The sequence below is a fragment of the Bos indicus genome, chromosome 5, assembly GCF_029378745.1.
Source record: "Bos indicus isolate NIAB-ARS_2022 breed Sahiwal x Tharparkar chromosome 5, NIAB-ARS_B.indTharparkar_mat_pri_1.0, whole genome shotgun sequence".
NCBI classification, from domain to species: domain Eukaryota; kingdom Metazoa; phylum Chordata; class Mammalia; order Artiodactyla; family Bovidae; genus Bos; species Bos indicus.
Window position 1 is genome coordinate 50,865,537 of NC_091764.1, and position 16,165 is coordinate 50,881,701.

Sequence of the window (16,165 nt, forward strand, 5' to 3'; positions counted from 1 at the left end):
AAAGTAGATAGCCAATGGGAATTTGCTGTGTGACGGAGGAAACTCAAACCAGGGCTCTGTGACAACCTAGAGGACTGGGATGGGGAGGGAGGGGGCGGGAAGGGTCAAGAGAGAGGCGACATAGGTATACCTATGGCTGATTCATGTTGATGTTTGGCAGAAACCAACACAGTATTGTAAAGCACTTATCCTTCAATTAAATATAAATAATTATAAAAAATTTTTTAAAAGACTGTGTGTCTAACCTGCTCTGGGGTTGCAGTAGAAGGGAGATGAGAAACTAGCTGTTAAAACAGTAAAGACTTATTGTTTGTATGTAGTTTTACTTCTCACTTCTACACATCAAAAAAATTTTTTTAATATTTATTTTTGCTTATTTGACTGTACCAAGTCTTAGTTGCCACATGAAGGATCTAGTTCCCTGACCAGGGATCAAACTCAGGCCTTCCACTTTAGGAGCCGAGTCTTAGCCCAGGGACCATCAGGGAAGTCCTTACACATCAATTTAAAGTAGATCTCACGCCAGCTGAGAGGGTGATGCCTTGAGATCTTGCCCTTAGTGGACAGGCAGGGACCGCTTTATCTCCGGGGGGGGGGGGGGGGGGGGGGGGGGGGGGCGGGGCAGCGGGGATAAGGGAGCAGCAGTGATGTGCCCGGGTACACATCCCTGAGTGTCTTGCCCTCTTTTGCCCTCCCCCCAACCCCCGCCCTCGTTTGCAGACAGACCACGGGTGGATGCGCTGAGCCCCAGAGGGGTGGCCCTCAGCCCCGGGCAGTGGCCGCCTCCGGTGCTCACGGTTCCTTGTCGCCCTCTCCCCGCAGGAATCGGAAGGCGTTTCCTGCCACTACTGGTCGCTGTTTGACGGTCACGCGGGGTCCGGGGCGGCCGTGGTGGCCTCCCGCCTGCTGCAGCACCACATCACGGAGCAGCTGCAGGACATCGTGGAGATCCTGAAGAACTCGGCGGTGCTGCCGCCGGCCTGCCTGGGCGAAGAGCCGGACCACACGCCCTCCAGCAGCCGGACTCTGACCCGCGCAGCCTCGCTCCGCGGAGGGGTGGGCGCCCCAGGCTCCCCCAGCACCCCGCCCACGCGCTTCTTCACCGAGAAGAAGATCCCGCACGAGTGCCTGGTTATTGGGGCTCTTGAAAGTGCATTCAAGGAAATGGTGGGTATGCCTCAGGACGCCGGGGCAGTCACTTAACCCACATCTTTGTTCTTTCAAGTCCCCTGGAAGGGCATGTCTCTGACCTGCCCATTCCTCTGCATGGTCCTCCCTCCGACTTCTCCCTGGCACAGCAGGGCTTCCATTCTCAAAAGAGTTCTAGCATCCTGTGCTGTTGAAATGTAAAAGAGGATGAAAGAGGGATAGTGCCGAGGTGATAGGCTTATAAAATAAATACCTTATTGCTTCTCTCTCTGCCAATTCTTATGATTACCAGCTGGTACCATGGCACCTAATCGAAACTGAGCAAGGGTGCCATCTGTGTGACACCTGTGTATGAGTTCCAGGTGTTTGGGGAAACAGAGCTTTGAGAAAAGTGCTCAGAAGTTTACCTTTCCTGTTCAGATCCGGTCTGAGAACATGATTGGCAGTGTGGTTCCCATTGCTTAAAGCAAGGAGGGGCCAGTACCTAAGAATTATTTGTTTTAGGTGGGAACATGGATTTATTTGTTGGTACATTTAAACTGGAACATGTGTGACCGAGAGATTCAGCCTCCTTCCTGAGAACACACAGAGCTGCCCTTACAGCGTCCCCTGCTGTTCTGCCCTGTGAGAGGCACACAGATGGGCTCTTCGGTACCACCCCTTTCCCTCTTGAGCTCACTTTTATACGGTGGCACTTATTTGAGTTCCAGAGATTTTTCTTTCCTGAGCGACATCCTGTGTGCAGATTCAGGAAGAGATACGTAAAGATGTTCTAAGTACTGGAGTAGGGTGAGTGAGCAATGATAGTGCCCTTAAAACGTGGAGATTAAAAAGTAACGACAGTGGATGTCCCTGGTGGCCTAGTGGTTAAGATTTCACCTTCCAATGCAAGGAATGTGGGTTCGATCACTGGTCAGGGAGCTGATATCCCACATGCTGTGCCGCCAAAAAGATGGAACATAAAAACAACCCAAAAAAAATCAAACATAAAAACAAAAGGCAATATTGTAACACATTTAATAAATACTTTAAAAATGACCCACATCAAAAAATCTTAAAAAAAAAAACAACCCATGACAATGGACTTCCCTGGTGGTCCAACGGTTAAGACTCTGCAGTTTCACTGCAGAAGACATGAGTTCCATCCCTGGTCAGGGAAAAACCACAGGCCGTGTAGTGCGCCCAAAAGAAAGAAAAGTAATGACAAGCTCTTAAAGCAAGACCTGCAGAACTGAACGTACATGCTGTACGCATCCCAGGATCTCAGGATGTTAGGTTGAGTGCTAATGAGAAAAGTAAGTAAGATTAAACAGCATCATCTCATCTGAGTTGTTTACAAAGCAAAACTTGTTCCTATATTCACGCCTCTAATTTGCACACTCTCTTCTCTTTAATTCATTTCTTCTTAGGTCCCAGCATTTCTCTCCATGTCATATACCCTTTGAGTAGCAGGTAGCTTAAAACGCACCTCCATCTCGGGAGTATTTGGTAGCCTTCAAGTCCAAGAGAAACACCAGGAGCCTGGAAAAGATTATTTGGGAAAAAAAGAATTAAGGTAGTAAAATTGACTCCTACTCAGGCTTGGTATAAAGTCTCTATCAGGGAAGCTCCGATGTGATAGCTATTTCTAAATGCAAATGCTCAAAAAGCTGAATATTTAGTTGAGGTAAAAATCTGACAATGGACTGTGCCCATATGGAAGGAAAAGTCCTCTTGTATATGAAAAACAGAAACAATTTTGGGTTTTTTGTTTTCCTTCGCTGTAGCTAGTGCTATGGGGTATCTTTTACTTGGAATTGCTGTATTCTCAACTTTATCCACCAGAGGCCGATGTCACATTGAGTCAGGCCTCCACACTGATCTCAGGCTGTTTCTGCCAGTTAATGGCTCAGGGTTCCTAGCAACTACTGTTGAGAGTCTCATTCAAAAAAATACTAAGAACCTCATTCTGGGTCTTTGTTTGTTTTAAATTTTTTTTAACTTTTCACTAGCTAATTCATGACCAGAAATTTTTCTTGCACATTTAACTGCCATCAAAAAGATCATTTCACTTTCCTGTGTAATTTATTCAATCCATAAGTATTTGTTGAAAGCTACCTGTAAGCCAGGTCTCACTGCGAAAAGAGGATTGAAGAAATTAGGCAAAGGTGGGTGTTAAACAGATAAAATATAAATGGGAAGGGCCTCGAGAGGAAAAATGCAGGTGAGTAGGAATCTGATAAAGAGATGAAGGAAGGGTTCCCTGGAGAAGTCCTCCTGTGGCCCAGAGAACCGGGGGCTGGGAGGAGTGTTCTGGGCAGAGGAGAGCATTTGTGTGAAGAGCCACGTCAGAGAAACAACCCAGATGGGCTGGAAGCAGCAAGCTGACATCCACCGTAGTTGTTGTTCTGTCACTAAATCGTGTCTGACTTTTTGCAAACCTATGAACTGACTGCAGCACACCAGGCTTCCCTGTCCTTCACTATCTCCCAGAGTTTGCTCAAACTCATGTCCATTGAGTCAGTGATGTCATCCAACCATCTCATCCTCTGTCACCCCCTTCTCCTCCTGCCTTCAGTCTTTCCCAGCATCAGGATGTTTTCCAATGAGTTGGCTCTTTGCATCAGGTGGCCAAAATATTGGAGCTTCAACTTCAGCATCAGTCTTTCCAATGAATATTCAGCGTTGATTTCCTTTAGGATTAACTGGTTTGACCTCCTTCTTGTCCAAGGGACTCTCAATAGCACCACAGTTGAGAAGCATCAATTCTTTGGCACTTAGCCTTCTTTATGGCCCATGACTATTGGTCACTTTATGGTCCACACATGACTCATATCCATACATGACTATTGGAAAAACCATAACCTTTACCAGATGGAGCTTTGCTGGCAATGTGATGTCTCTGCTTTTTAATACACTGTCTAGGTTTTTCATAGCTTTTCTTCCAAGGAGCAAGCGTGTTTTCATTTCATGGCTGCAGTCACCATCTGCAGTGATTTTGGAGCCCAAGAAAATAAAGTCTGTCTCTATAGCTAGATGACAGCAAGAGTAGGGATGCTGTTGGGCAACTTGGAGAGGCCGTCTGTAACCAGCCTGTGGATGGCTCACTGTACCATAGAATGAATCTGGGGCTTTATGCCGTATCTGTTCTTTTCTAATCCACCCTACCTTGTAGCCTCCTCTTCACACTTCGGTTTTCCCTGGATTGCCTCTCTAGCCCCCAGCGTGCCAGAGGCCTACCTGGGCTTTGCTCCATGTGCTTGGCCTTAAAGTGAGAACAGTCATTATTCCTTGCTTCTCCGGGTTCTTGGCAGGGTGGCCGACGTCCTCCTCGGCTGGGGACTGAGCCAGCAGATGCCTCTTGGCCCAGAATAGTTATTAATACTGTCCCCTTTTACTCTCCAAAGTGTCCCTGTCTGGATGATGTTTTATGTTTACCCTAATTATAGAGAGATGCTCTAGTTTTCCCTTTGCTTCATCAGGGACTTGAGGAAAAATCTACTCCGGTGTCACAGAAATGTGCCTGGCTTAACCATTAAGCAGCCTGGGCTGAGCTGTAGAGCTCACAACACAGAAATGTAGTCTCACTTTAAGGTCCTGGAAGGCCACTGCCAACTCATAAAAAGTATTTTTCCTTTCCTCCTTTCCTCAATATTAGGTTTTTGAGAGAGTGGGTGTTTGAAGGTAAAATTTGTTTTTTAATAATATGTAGTGCGCTCCTTTGTTGACCTGCTCTTGGTGGTTTCTCCTCAGGCCTTTTCAGGGAGGAGCAGGTTTGCAGTTGCCTAGCCATTCTTAATTTTTTTTTTTTCCCCTTCCCACAGCCAGCTAGCTTTCTAGCTCTCCTGTTGCTAGGTGTTCTTTGGGTTTTGCAGGTTTTCTGCCATTCTGATCCTCTGTAACAGGAAAACTCACTGTTGAATAAGATTCAGTCACTTCAGCTCTGTGACTCTCTTGTTTCCTCTTGCACTTTTAACCCCCCCAAATTCCCCATGCCCAGCGCCTAAGCCTCAAACATGCTGTTCTGATGACATCTTTGCAGCCACCCCTCTTGAGATTCAGAATGTAACTTATCTTCAAAGGCCAAGCTTGCCTTTCATTTGAGGTTTTGCTTTATTTATGACAGTTCAGGGAAGTAGAATCCGAAGTCTGTCTTGTCTCCTTCTTTCTTTCCACCTCCCACCGGTTCCCTTCTCAATTACTGATATTTATTTAGCTTATATTTTATAACCAGCATTCTTCTAGACACCATGGGGATCTAGAAGTGAAAGATTTGATTTTATATCTGGGGGCGTTTGTAGTCACATTAGATGAACATAGAGATATACAGCGTTTCGTTTAATACTCTGTGACATCAAGTGAAAAGTTGATATCTGTCTGAAGGAGAGAATCAGTTAAAAAGATTCAGAAACACTAGGCCAGAATATATAGTATTTATCTCTAGGAAAACGGGAGTGCTCGTCAGAAAATGTAAACTAACAGACGTTGGCGGGGGATGCCGTGGACACGGGGAGATGTTCAGCAGAGTTGTTGTTGTTCAGTCGCTCGGTCATGTCCAGCTCTTTGTGATCCCATGGACTGCAGCCCAGCAGCCTCCCAGTCCATCACTATCTCCTGGAGTTTGCTCAGACTCATGCCTGTTGAGTCAATGATACCATCCAACCATCTCAAGGGGTGATGATAAGTTTCATCAAATACTATAAGCTTCTTTGAAGGTTTCCTTTCCTCTTTGATCCTGGGGTTGCCTAGCACAGTTCATGGCTTGTGAGAAGGTGACCTCTGACTACAGGCCTCTGATCCATGCTGGCAGAGGCGGGTTTGCCCTGCACCCCCCTCCCCATTGTATCTCATCTTGGATCTCTCTTCAGAGTGAGAAGGCTGGTCCTCCTGTGTCCACCATGGAAAATGAACCCTCACTTCCCGAAGGACCAGAATCTTAGGGACTTCTTGAGTGACTTCATTTCTGCTTTCCGTCACCATTTTATAATAATGCCTACTGCCCCAGCTAAGTTTTGTCACTTATTAGGTAGGTGGTGGCCTGATCCAGGATGACAGGTATGAAGAAGATAAGTGTCTTCCAAGTCTTGATGTCAGTGTCCTTCTTTCTTCCACATCCTCCAGAAACAGGGGAGTCGGCATTTCAGACTCACGCAAGAAGTCATCTCCATTGTTGGTATGGTTGTAGGAGACGACCTAGGAACCAGAAGCAAGGCAGTAGCGATGACCTTTTTACCTACAGGAATTGAATTCTGAACACAAGGAGGAGGATCTCAAAATTCTGTCCTATTTCATTTTCAGTGTGGCTATAGATTCCTTGCCACAGTGCAGAATTTTTTTGGAGGTTTGGTTGTTACTCAGGGAGAAAAAAATAGCAATATTTTAACTTGTAAAACTGCCATACATCTTTCTAAAATATGGAGTAAATGGTTGGAAATACCACTCAGCTTGGCTTTGTTCATAAAAAGAACATATGGTGAAAAAGGAGGACAAATGCAGAGTTTATTTATAGTTTATAAATCCTAGTGGTTTTGAGAATTAGAATATTCATGGTAAGTGGACTTCTAGTGGGTTTTGTGTGTGTGTGGTGGTGCTAGTCGTAAAGAACCTGCCTGCCGTTGCAGGAGACTTAAGAGAAGCAGGTTCGATCCGTGGGTCAGGAAGATCCCCTGGAGGAGGGCATGGAAACCCACTCCATTATTCTTGCCTTGGGAATCCCATGGACAGAGAAGCATGGAGGGCTAAGGTCCATAAAGTCGCAGAGAGTCAAACATGACTGAAGCAACAGCTCCTGTGTGTTTTTAGAACAGGAGTCCCTCCAAGGAATGAGCATGTGATTCCACAAACAGCCAGCAGGTGGCAATATGAGGCAGTGCTGTTTTTCTCCTTCTACAGTGCCTAACAGATTGGCTCGTCCTCAGAATAAACCGAAATCAGACCCAGATACTGAAACCATGCAGAATCTTATTATTTGTGACTGACACTATTAACACTGTGCTCAGAACCATGTTTTAGCCCAGTTAGGGGGAGCTGCCAGTCCTATTGAAACTCCCCAACACGCTCCCTTCTGGTGTTTGATATTGCTTTCCTTTTGCGATCTAAAATTGGTAGGAAACAAAGAATCATCCTGGAGTTGCATTATCTCTGGGACTTTCAAACCAAATTACACCGATCCTGAGCAGTATATTTTCTTTCTTTCAGTTCTTTCCTGCTGAGTTAGTCTCGTTTCACACACCTCTCTTTTTTTTTCCCTTCATTGGTCTCATTCTTCCTTGCAACAAAAAGGAGCAAAACACAATCCTAAGTCTTAAAAATTGAATCCATTCTTTGATTTAGAGATAAGCCTTACTTAAATGTAATATTCAGAGAGCCACAAAACAGGGTAAATCAGTTCTGCTAAGTAGAAAGTAGTCTTGAGAGGGACTCCTGATTGAGCAGATAAATCAGTTATCTTGTTAATTGAATCTTCTGAGTCACTTAAGTTGATCCTTTTAGATCATACTTGAAAAAGAATGATAGTAAGTGCTTGTGTTCTGCTGGTAATTTATTCTAGATTTACGCCTGGAGGTTCATGACAGCTAAAATGGGGAAGCTGTTCCATATCGGTCTTTGTTTAGCAAAAAGCAGTGGGCAGTTCTTCCGTGATTTCCTTGATCTTTTGAGAAAAATACCCAAAGTTCTTGAGGGATACATTTTTATGTGTTTTTTCTCCCACCTAGAGTGTGAGAAGCTTAAGCTGACTGGAAAAGTTGAGAGTTTGAAGAAATTAGGTAGTTAATTTAACAGTAAATACGTCTTTATTGACTTCATTTATCATGTTTGATCTGGTAGTAAAAGAACCACCCAGCTGGTCCTTAACTGTTCCTTTCAGTACTAAGATTTTGTGATACATCTTTTTAAAGAGTAGTAGGTGGTGTAGGAAAAAATAAATGTGCTATTTTGGCTTCTAGGGAGGGGAGGGGGAAGCAATTATTTTTAGACTGTGTTCTAGTTACACCCAGTTTTAGAGGAAATAAAAAAGCATATTTTCACGTCAGTGCATCCTTCAGGGGGGATTAAGTCTGTGGAAATATATGTTTCAAATCCTTGTCACTGTGATCCCAGAGAGTACACACGTAATTAAAGTGTGTGCCTGTGAGTCTGAGCACACGCGTATATGTATATTACCACACAAAGCCGGGAAGTGATGAAAGCATGAGCATCTTAGCAAAGTTTCTTGCATTAAAAAATAGCTAGACTGTGGTCCACTGCTTATGTGGAAGTGTTGCCAGATTTAGCATTCCTCATGCCAGGAGAACTACAGAGGGAAGATAGTGGAAACTTAGGGAAAGTTGAAAGAAATGATGAAATCAATTAGAAAAAAATATTGACTTATGTTATTAATGTAATAGCAAAGGTTTCACTGGACAAGCTGACTGGAATGTTTCCCTAAAAATTAAAGGCAAATGTAGCAGATAATCTTAGTGTCAAACACTATCTTGATTTTTTTTCAAAGGATGAAATAATTCTATAATCAGAGTCTCTTGTGATGTAAACCATGATACGAAATGCACCTATGATGCAGAATAATCTTGTTTATCTGAATCCTGGAGGAATTGTTTGCTGTGGGCGGCTCTTTCACATGGACTCTGTGTATCTTTTGGATGGGAGCAGTGATTTAGTTTCTCAAGCATCGTTCACACTCCAGTCCACATACAAAAATTGTCTTTCATTTAGACTTTAGGTATTCAAACAGATATTGATCCTGGATGTGAAAGGATGGTTTCTGTAACTAGAGCAGTTCTTCCCAGTGTATTAAAAATAGTCGTGTTGGGTGTGAACTTTATATATCAGTTTCTATATTAATTTGATGAAATGTGTATCTATCATAGTATCAACTTTTTATCATTTATTTAAGTGCAAATAAATTGAATAAGCCTACTCACAAACTCATTTTGAGTAGGGTTGTTGGTTCTGTTTTGATGCACTCTTTAGAGGTTCAAACTTCTGACACTGGAATGTTTTCTTTCTCCTCTTTCACTTTCTTATGACTGGCTTTCCCTGCTAACCTCCATGCCCCTCCTCCTCACCACTCTCCAGCTTCCCACCATTCCTGCCTGGGTTCAGATAGCCATTTGTTTGTTCTTGTCAATTGACTGCATTTCACTGGACACGTGGGTTCCTGCTTAATTATTATCTCAGTGAGCAGTGATTCACATTGTAAGATTTTCATTTATGAATCATAGACTACATGTCTCATGTTCAGGCAGAGGTAAAAATTTGGAAACTCAGGCATTTTATAATGGATTTCTTTTTTTGCCCATTTAATACGTATTTATTAAATTACCTTCTACTTGGCCCGATATGGGTGTTGAGGGTCTCGCAATGAGGGAGAAAGGTTTCTGCTCTCCGTCATGGGATCTAGGCTGTGGGGAATATCCAGATGGTCTGCTAAGCCCCTCACCCACTCCATCTAACTTAATCCTGATGTCAGCCCTTTAAGCTAATTTATACAGAGTTTGTAAATAAGTTCTAAAAATCCAGTATGGTCTTTGAAGGTGGTCTGCATGCTTGACCCATCTGTGGCTCTTGATGCTGTCATTCACTCAGCCCCTAAGTTTTCTTCACTTGCTTGTAAACCATCACATCCCACATGCACTCATCCTTACTCCTCTCATGGTTCCTCAGCCTTCCGCCCATCCTCCCCTCAACCCTTTCCTTAGTTCATTCCCAGGATATTAGGTTCTCCCAGGGCCTCTCTTTGTACTTTCTCTCTCCTTAGATTTTGACCAGTGCTCTGTCCTTAATCTGTTTGCAGAGCTCAGGCTCTGCCCCTGTTTCTGGTTTCTTGCTGGTGATTTATCTGCTGTTATTGCCACCTCTGGCCTCTGGAGCAGAGCAGTTGCTGATAAATGCTGGGTTGCTGAATTATCTCCCCCTTTCCATCAGGAGGCTGGCGGCAGCAGCTGAGTTCTAATCCTGGGGGTTCCTGGGAATCACGAAAGGACTCTGATGTTGGGTCAGCCCACAGCACCCTCAGAGCCAGGCGGGCCACTGTTCCCCGCTCTTCTGTGCCCATCCTCCTTCCCCCTCCCTTGCCCTGACAGCAGGCGGGCCACTGTTCCCCGCTCTTCTGTGCCCATCCTCCTTCCCCCTCCCTTGCCCTGACAGTAGGTGACGTGACGGTGGGAACTTTGGGCATTGTTTTAGCTAGTGTCCAGTTTATTTTCCTAATTCAACTCACATTTTTTCTGAAGTCACGGAACCCTGGCTTCTGTCACTGACACGGAATTTCACAAAGCCATCTGTCTTGAGGATGATGCCTGTCTGTCGATAGAAGTGTGGTTCTATTTTTATTTTTCTTGGGGAGGCCTCTTTAAGTGGCAGGTAATAAATACTAGGCTGTAGAGGAGAAGAACCTGATAAGAATCCAAACTCCAGCCGCGTAAATGCTGGCAGGTTCTCTGCATCTGAACAGTGAGGTTAATAATATGGCTGTGAGGATGAGATGAGATTCTGTTTGTAAAGCAGAGGAGGTGCTCACTGAATGTTTCCTGTAACTGTTCGTGTGTGTCCCTCTTCTGAATCAGTGGCCTTAGGAAGAAAAAGTCAGATGAGAGTTCAGAAGCTTCTCCCTTTGATCAGTAAGATGGAGGTGGACTCCTACTGGAGTTGAGTTGAGGACACAGTCCTTCAAGTCACCTCTTTTATCTGGCTGTAAAGGAAATTATTTCTTGGAGACTTTGGGCTTGAAAGTATTCATCAGATCCAAGCACTCGGTGTTATTAGCCTCTCTAATCTATTTTCCACATGGCAGCTCAAGCCGTCCATACAAAAACTAAATTTTCCATAAGCCATGATACTTATTGAATACAGTTGGTTTGATTCTTCTCATTTTTGTCTGATTATATCTGTTTGCCTTCCCTTGTTTCCTGTCTGTGGTCTGCAGATGGCCTGGGAGGCGACAGTCTGGTGCCAGTGTCCTCTCCAGAAACGCTCATCAAGTGGTAGAAAAGCCAGTACCAAAGATTTTCCTCTCCCTTCTTTGAAGCACCTTCAGATTCTTAGGGCTGCCGTCAGGGAGTGAGGCTAAGAAAGCCTTTGATCCTGTACAGTCCCACCTGTACAATTCCTGTACAAACCCACCAGGCTCTTCTATCCATGCAATTCTCCAGGCAAGAATACTAGAGTGGGTAGCCATTCCCTTCTCCAGGGGATCTTCCTGACCGAGGGATGGAACCCACATCTCCTGCATTGCAGGCAGATTCTTTCCCATCTGAGCCACAAGGGAGGCCCTGTACAATCCAGCGCTGACTCTCTTTTCTTCTCTAGGACCTACAAATTGAACGCGAGAGGAGTTTGTACAACATATCTGGTGGCTGCACAGCACTCACTGTGGTCTGCCTTCTGGGGAAGCTGTACGTGGCCAACGCTGGGGACAGCAGGTGAGCAGATGAGCCTTCTGGGTCTTTCTAAAGTCGAATGCTTTCCTTTAGTTTTTTAAATCTTTTTAAAAAATGAAACGATTAGAAATAAAGCAATTCTGTCTGGGATTCAATATTGAGAAAGATAAGCCTTCTACATCTGGATAAAAATATATTTAAGAAGATTTGTCAGGCTGGTATGAAAAGGTGCAGGTTGCCTTCTTCTTACTTGCCTCTAGTGGTATATATATAAATAGATATATAGATATGCTTTTGTTTAACCTAAACTGGTAGTATCCAAATGTTTTTTGACTTTAGAACCTGATTTTCAATGAAAGCTTAGCAAAGGCATTAATGTGTGAGAGTGACGAGGAAGAAGGACAGGGATTTGAATGAAGTGGGTGTTTGGAGGGGAACCAGGAGGACTTCCCGGCTAGTTCCTCTTTGGCTCAGTGACTTTGCCCTGTCCCTTCCCAGAAGCCCGGGAGTTCCTCCTTTTATGCATGTGCCCCTACAGGCTGCCTTTTCTTCTCCTCTGGGTTCAGCTGAGAGGAATTTGAGCCAACAGAAGATGATTTAACCCTTACTCTATCCAGTATTACCGGCAATAAGATAGACATCTTTTTGTTTAATATTATTAATTTTTTATTTTTGACTGTGCCAGGTGTTCGCTGGGACGTGGGCTTTTCTCTAGTTGCACCAGGTTAGGGCTACTCTCTCGCTAGAGTGTGCAGGCTTCTCCTTGCAGTGGCTTCTCTTGTTGCAGAGCTCAGGCTCTACGGCACTTGGGCTTCAGTCATTGCAGCTCGTGGGCTCAGAAGTTGCTGCTCCGCGGCTCTAGAGCACAGGCTCAATAGTTGTGGCACACAAATTTAGTTGCTCCGAGGCATGTGGAATCTTTCCAGTTCAAGGATCAAACTCGTGTCTCCTGCACTGGCAGGCGGATTCTTTATCACTGAGCCACCAGGGAAGCCCTAGACCTGTGTTTTAATCATCTTTTAAAAAAGCATTTGTGTTTATTAATTTGGCTATACAGGGTCTTAGTTGCGGCACTCAAACTCTTAGTTGCAGCATGTGGGATCTTAGTCCCCTGAACAGGGATTGTTATCTGGACCCCCTGCATTGGAAATGCAAAGTCTTAGCCACTGGACCACCAGGGGAGTCCCCTAATCTTCTTTTAAATAACTGATGTGTGCTCACTTTAGGTTCGGCCACATCGGTTATTTACCCTATACTAAATTATAGACCTTGTGAAAAGCCTTCTAATATGTATTACACACGTCCGCCCCTTAAGTAACAAAATATGTTGGCTTTCTAGTAGGACTTTTTGCTAAAGGCTGACTCTTGATTCTGAAAGCAGCCAAAGGCCTGGACTCTAATCATGATTCCTGAGAAGATGGGTGATTTCCCTACTCGGGCTGTGGTCTAAGGACGCTGTCTTTCCTCCAGCCCCTTCCTCTGGGCCACTTGCCTCTTCTCAGCATTGCTGCTTGGTCTGGCTGTCCTTGAGATCAGTCTCCACCCCTCACCTTCCCTGTCTCCATCACGTTTGTGGGGAAGACAGTCTCCTTCAGGCAATCAAGGAATTCCAGATTACAGGAATTACAAAGCAGGAGAGCCTGAGGGGGTCTCCAGTCACCCTAGTTAAGCATCTGCACCCAGTCTTCCCACTGAAGATTCTGGAGACCAAAGGAGAGTGACCTGCCAAGACAGCAGTTTTGGGGATTTGGACATTGATGTTTTTTGAAGATCTGTTTATGTTTAAGGCTTATGTGAATTTCTTTTCTGCTCTGTAAGATATCTCAGTTTCAATGTAAAATTTTTCCAGGTAAATGGAAGTGAATATAAGATGCCATGTTTATGTCATGGCTGCTATTCCCTAGTGGTCCTAGGAGGAGATAGACTTCAACTCACGTGGATCAACTGGCTGAAGGAGCGAGAGGGGACCAGCTAGGAGCATTGCAGCTCAGGAAGGCGTTGACCCTGCTAGACCTGCAGAGTCCAGGGAAGAAATGCTACAGCGGAGCTGGGAGAGGGGCCGCTGATGAAGGCCCTTGGCCAGGGGCCGCAGGAAAGAGTGGGAGGAGGCCCCTGACTCTCTCCTTCTTCCCATCCCCCTTTCTCCTGCCAGGGCCTCCCATTGAATGAGCCCAACTGGAAGCCACGTGACAAGGGGCCCAGGGAACTCGGGTCAGAGAGCTTGGTCAGCCAGGGCACAGACGCAGGCGGGGACTGCAGCTCCAGGGTGGGGGCGAGTGGAAAATCACCAGTGCATCTCCTGCTCTTCTTTGCCTTCCCCAGGGCTGGAGTATCTTAAAAATAGGAATCCTCATCTCTGGGGCCTTTTAAGATGCACACAGAGGAGCTGGCGCTGAGCCCTTATTCTGTTCTGGATCTTGAGCTTGTTGGAGAGAGACGAAGAGATCAGGGAACGATTTCTTTCTGTTCTGAGTAAAACTGCATCGATGATTCAGCTTTTGCACTCGCATTCACCTTTTTTTAGTCTGGATTTAGTTCCATGTTGTTAGAAATGAATTTGCCTTCCTGGCCCTTCCAGTGACGCGGGTGGTGGTGACTGAGTGCTGTGTTCCTACCCCCTCTTCCCAGGGAAGCATCTTTCATCAGCAGACCCCAGACTCGGAAGGTAACCCAGCTTCCATGCCCAGAATATCTTTATGTTGGATTGTGCTTTTCAGAGAAGCAGGGCCTCCCCAACTCCCTGTTCTCACTTTTGAATGTAGTTTCCTTTGAAGCTCTGAACTCCTTGGTGCAGCCCCGTCCCTGTGCTCCCCACCCCACCACCTCCTGACCAGCCAGAGCTTCAGCCCTGCTTCCCACATGCTCAGTCCTCTGTCCAGGACCAGCCAATCCCACTTCTTCACCTGGACTTTTGCCCCCCACTTTTAAGTGCCAGTTTCTAGACCCAGGGCTTGAGTTCCTCATCTCTAAAAATGGTGCTGTTGTACTAAGTGTTAATTTCTAACACTTCTGGCATTCTCAAGATGGCACAGTGAGGGGTGGCACTTTTGGAAAGCAAAGCCCTAAAGGTTGTTTCGGTTGGTTCCTCTTTCTTGGAGTCCATTTTTGAAATTTTCAAATGACTGTTTCTAAGTGTCCATAAAAGTATGGTGTTTTACAGGTTATTCCCAATAATTTGAAAAGTTTCACAGGTACTTTTATCCTTATTAAAGCTGTAAAGCACTGACCCCCAAACATACAAATTATCTCAAGAAAAAATAGCATCTCTAAAACCTAGTCAGTTTAATTACGTTTGTAGTATTCTGGCCCCAGTATCCAGATATGAATTTGGAGTTCTATGGCTCATGGCTGGTTGGGTTTGCTGTTCACTTATGGGCCACAGGTCGTATAGAAACCTAAGAGCAATATGAGTTGGTATTGTAGCCACTGTCCAAATATAACTAATATGACACTTATTCGTGTATTTTCAGCTCTAGTATAAACAATAGATATTTGATATCATCTTATGTAGGATCATTGCCTAGTTTATTCATTTATTATACCTGTGTTTGAGTTCACAGGTATATTCAGTTATTCCCCAGAAATAGCAACTAAGTGAGTTTTTATCAGACCTCCATGAATGCAGGGTACGGGCAAAGAGTCATGAATCCAAGAGCTCAATTTAAACAAATGATCAGGCCAACAGAGACTTCTGACAACAGAGCCCTGGTTAGTTGCTGAGTTTTCTTCTTTACTGCCGGGTATTGGCTATCCATCTGTTTGCTTTACATCTTGACAGTTTTGAGAGTGAAACAAATCTTTGTCTTAGGTTCACTACCCGACAATTATTCACTTTCAGGAAAAGAGAAGCTCTGCACTGGCTTGATTTGGAAACTACCGGTGGTCCTGTATGCAGGCTCAGTTGCCCAGTCGTGTCCAACTCTTTGTGACCCCATGGATGGTGGCCCACCAGGCTCCTCTGTCTGTGGAATTTTCTAGGCAAGAATATTGGAGTGGGTTGCCATTCCTTCCTCCAAGGGATCTTCCTGAGGAAGATCTCCTGTCTCCTGTCTTGACTATCTTGTCTTGACTATCCTGTCTTGATATCCGGGTCTCCTGTCTCCTGAGTTGGCAGGTGGATTCTTTACCATTAAGCCACCAGTACTGGTGGTCAGTGACTGGTTTTCAAGCTGCTTTGTGAGCTGTGCATCAGCTGACTTACTATCAGGCACAATGTGTGCTTGAGGGTTGTATTCAGGAGCAGCTGATGTTAAATGTGGTTTCTGAGTCAGTGCCCACCCTCCATGTGGGATGGTCCACAGTGATGCCAGGTGGTAACTTCCTGGAACAACCTTGCCCTTCCCTCCACATCCAAGGTAACCCAACACCAGAGGCTCGTGGGATGACTACTGGATGCACGCCAGTTGATTTATTTTTCCCAGTTGAAAGCAGCCAACTCCACACCTAGGGGATCATAAGGGACTAGGAAAGAAGCAGCTGCTGGGCGGATTTTTCACTTCCAGCAAAATTGAACTTGGGGGCATGCAAATGCCATGCAAAGCAATATGCAAACTATTGCCTATTGTGTTGGAGTCACCAGCTCCTTAGGGCTGCAAGTGATTCTTCAGTTTCCATGTTTGACTCGATTTTGGAAGATAATTTCTTTTTATTTCTAGAGC

General features: G+C 45.0%; 1 protein-coding gene across 2 annotated transcripts in view; it reads left to right on the forward strand.

The window, feature by feature from the left end:
- Nucleotides 1-16,165, forward strand: part of PPM1H (protein phosphatase, Mg2+/Mn2+ dependent 1H) — a 304,263-nt gene that overhangs the window by 140,716 nt on the left and 147,382 nt on the right. For both annotated transcript variants that reach the window (XM_070788582.1, XM_019960895.2), the window contains exons 3-4: nucleotides 823-1,167; nucleotides 11,437-11,549. In XM_070788582.1, coding sequence (XP_070644683.1) covers nucleotides 823-1,167; nucleotides 11,437-11,549 — 458 coding nt within the window. The remainder of the gene's footprint in view (nucleotides 1-822; nucleotides 1,168-11,436; nucleotides 11,550-16,165) is intronic.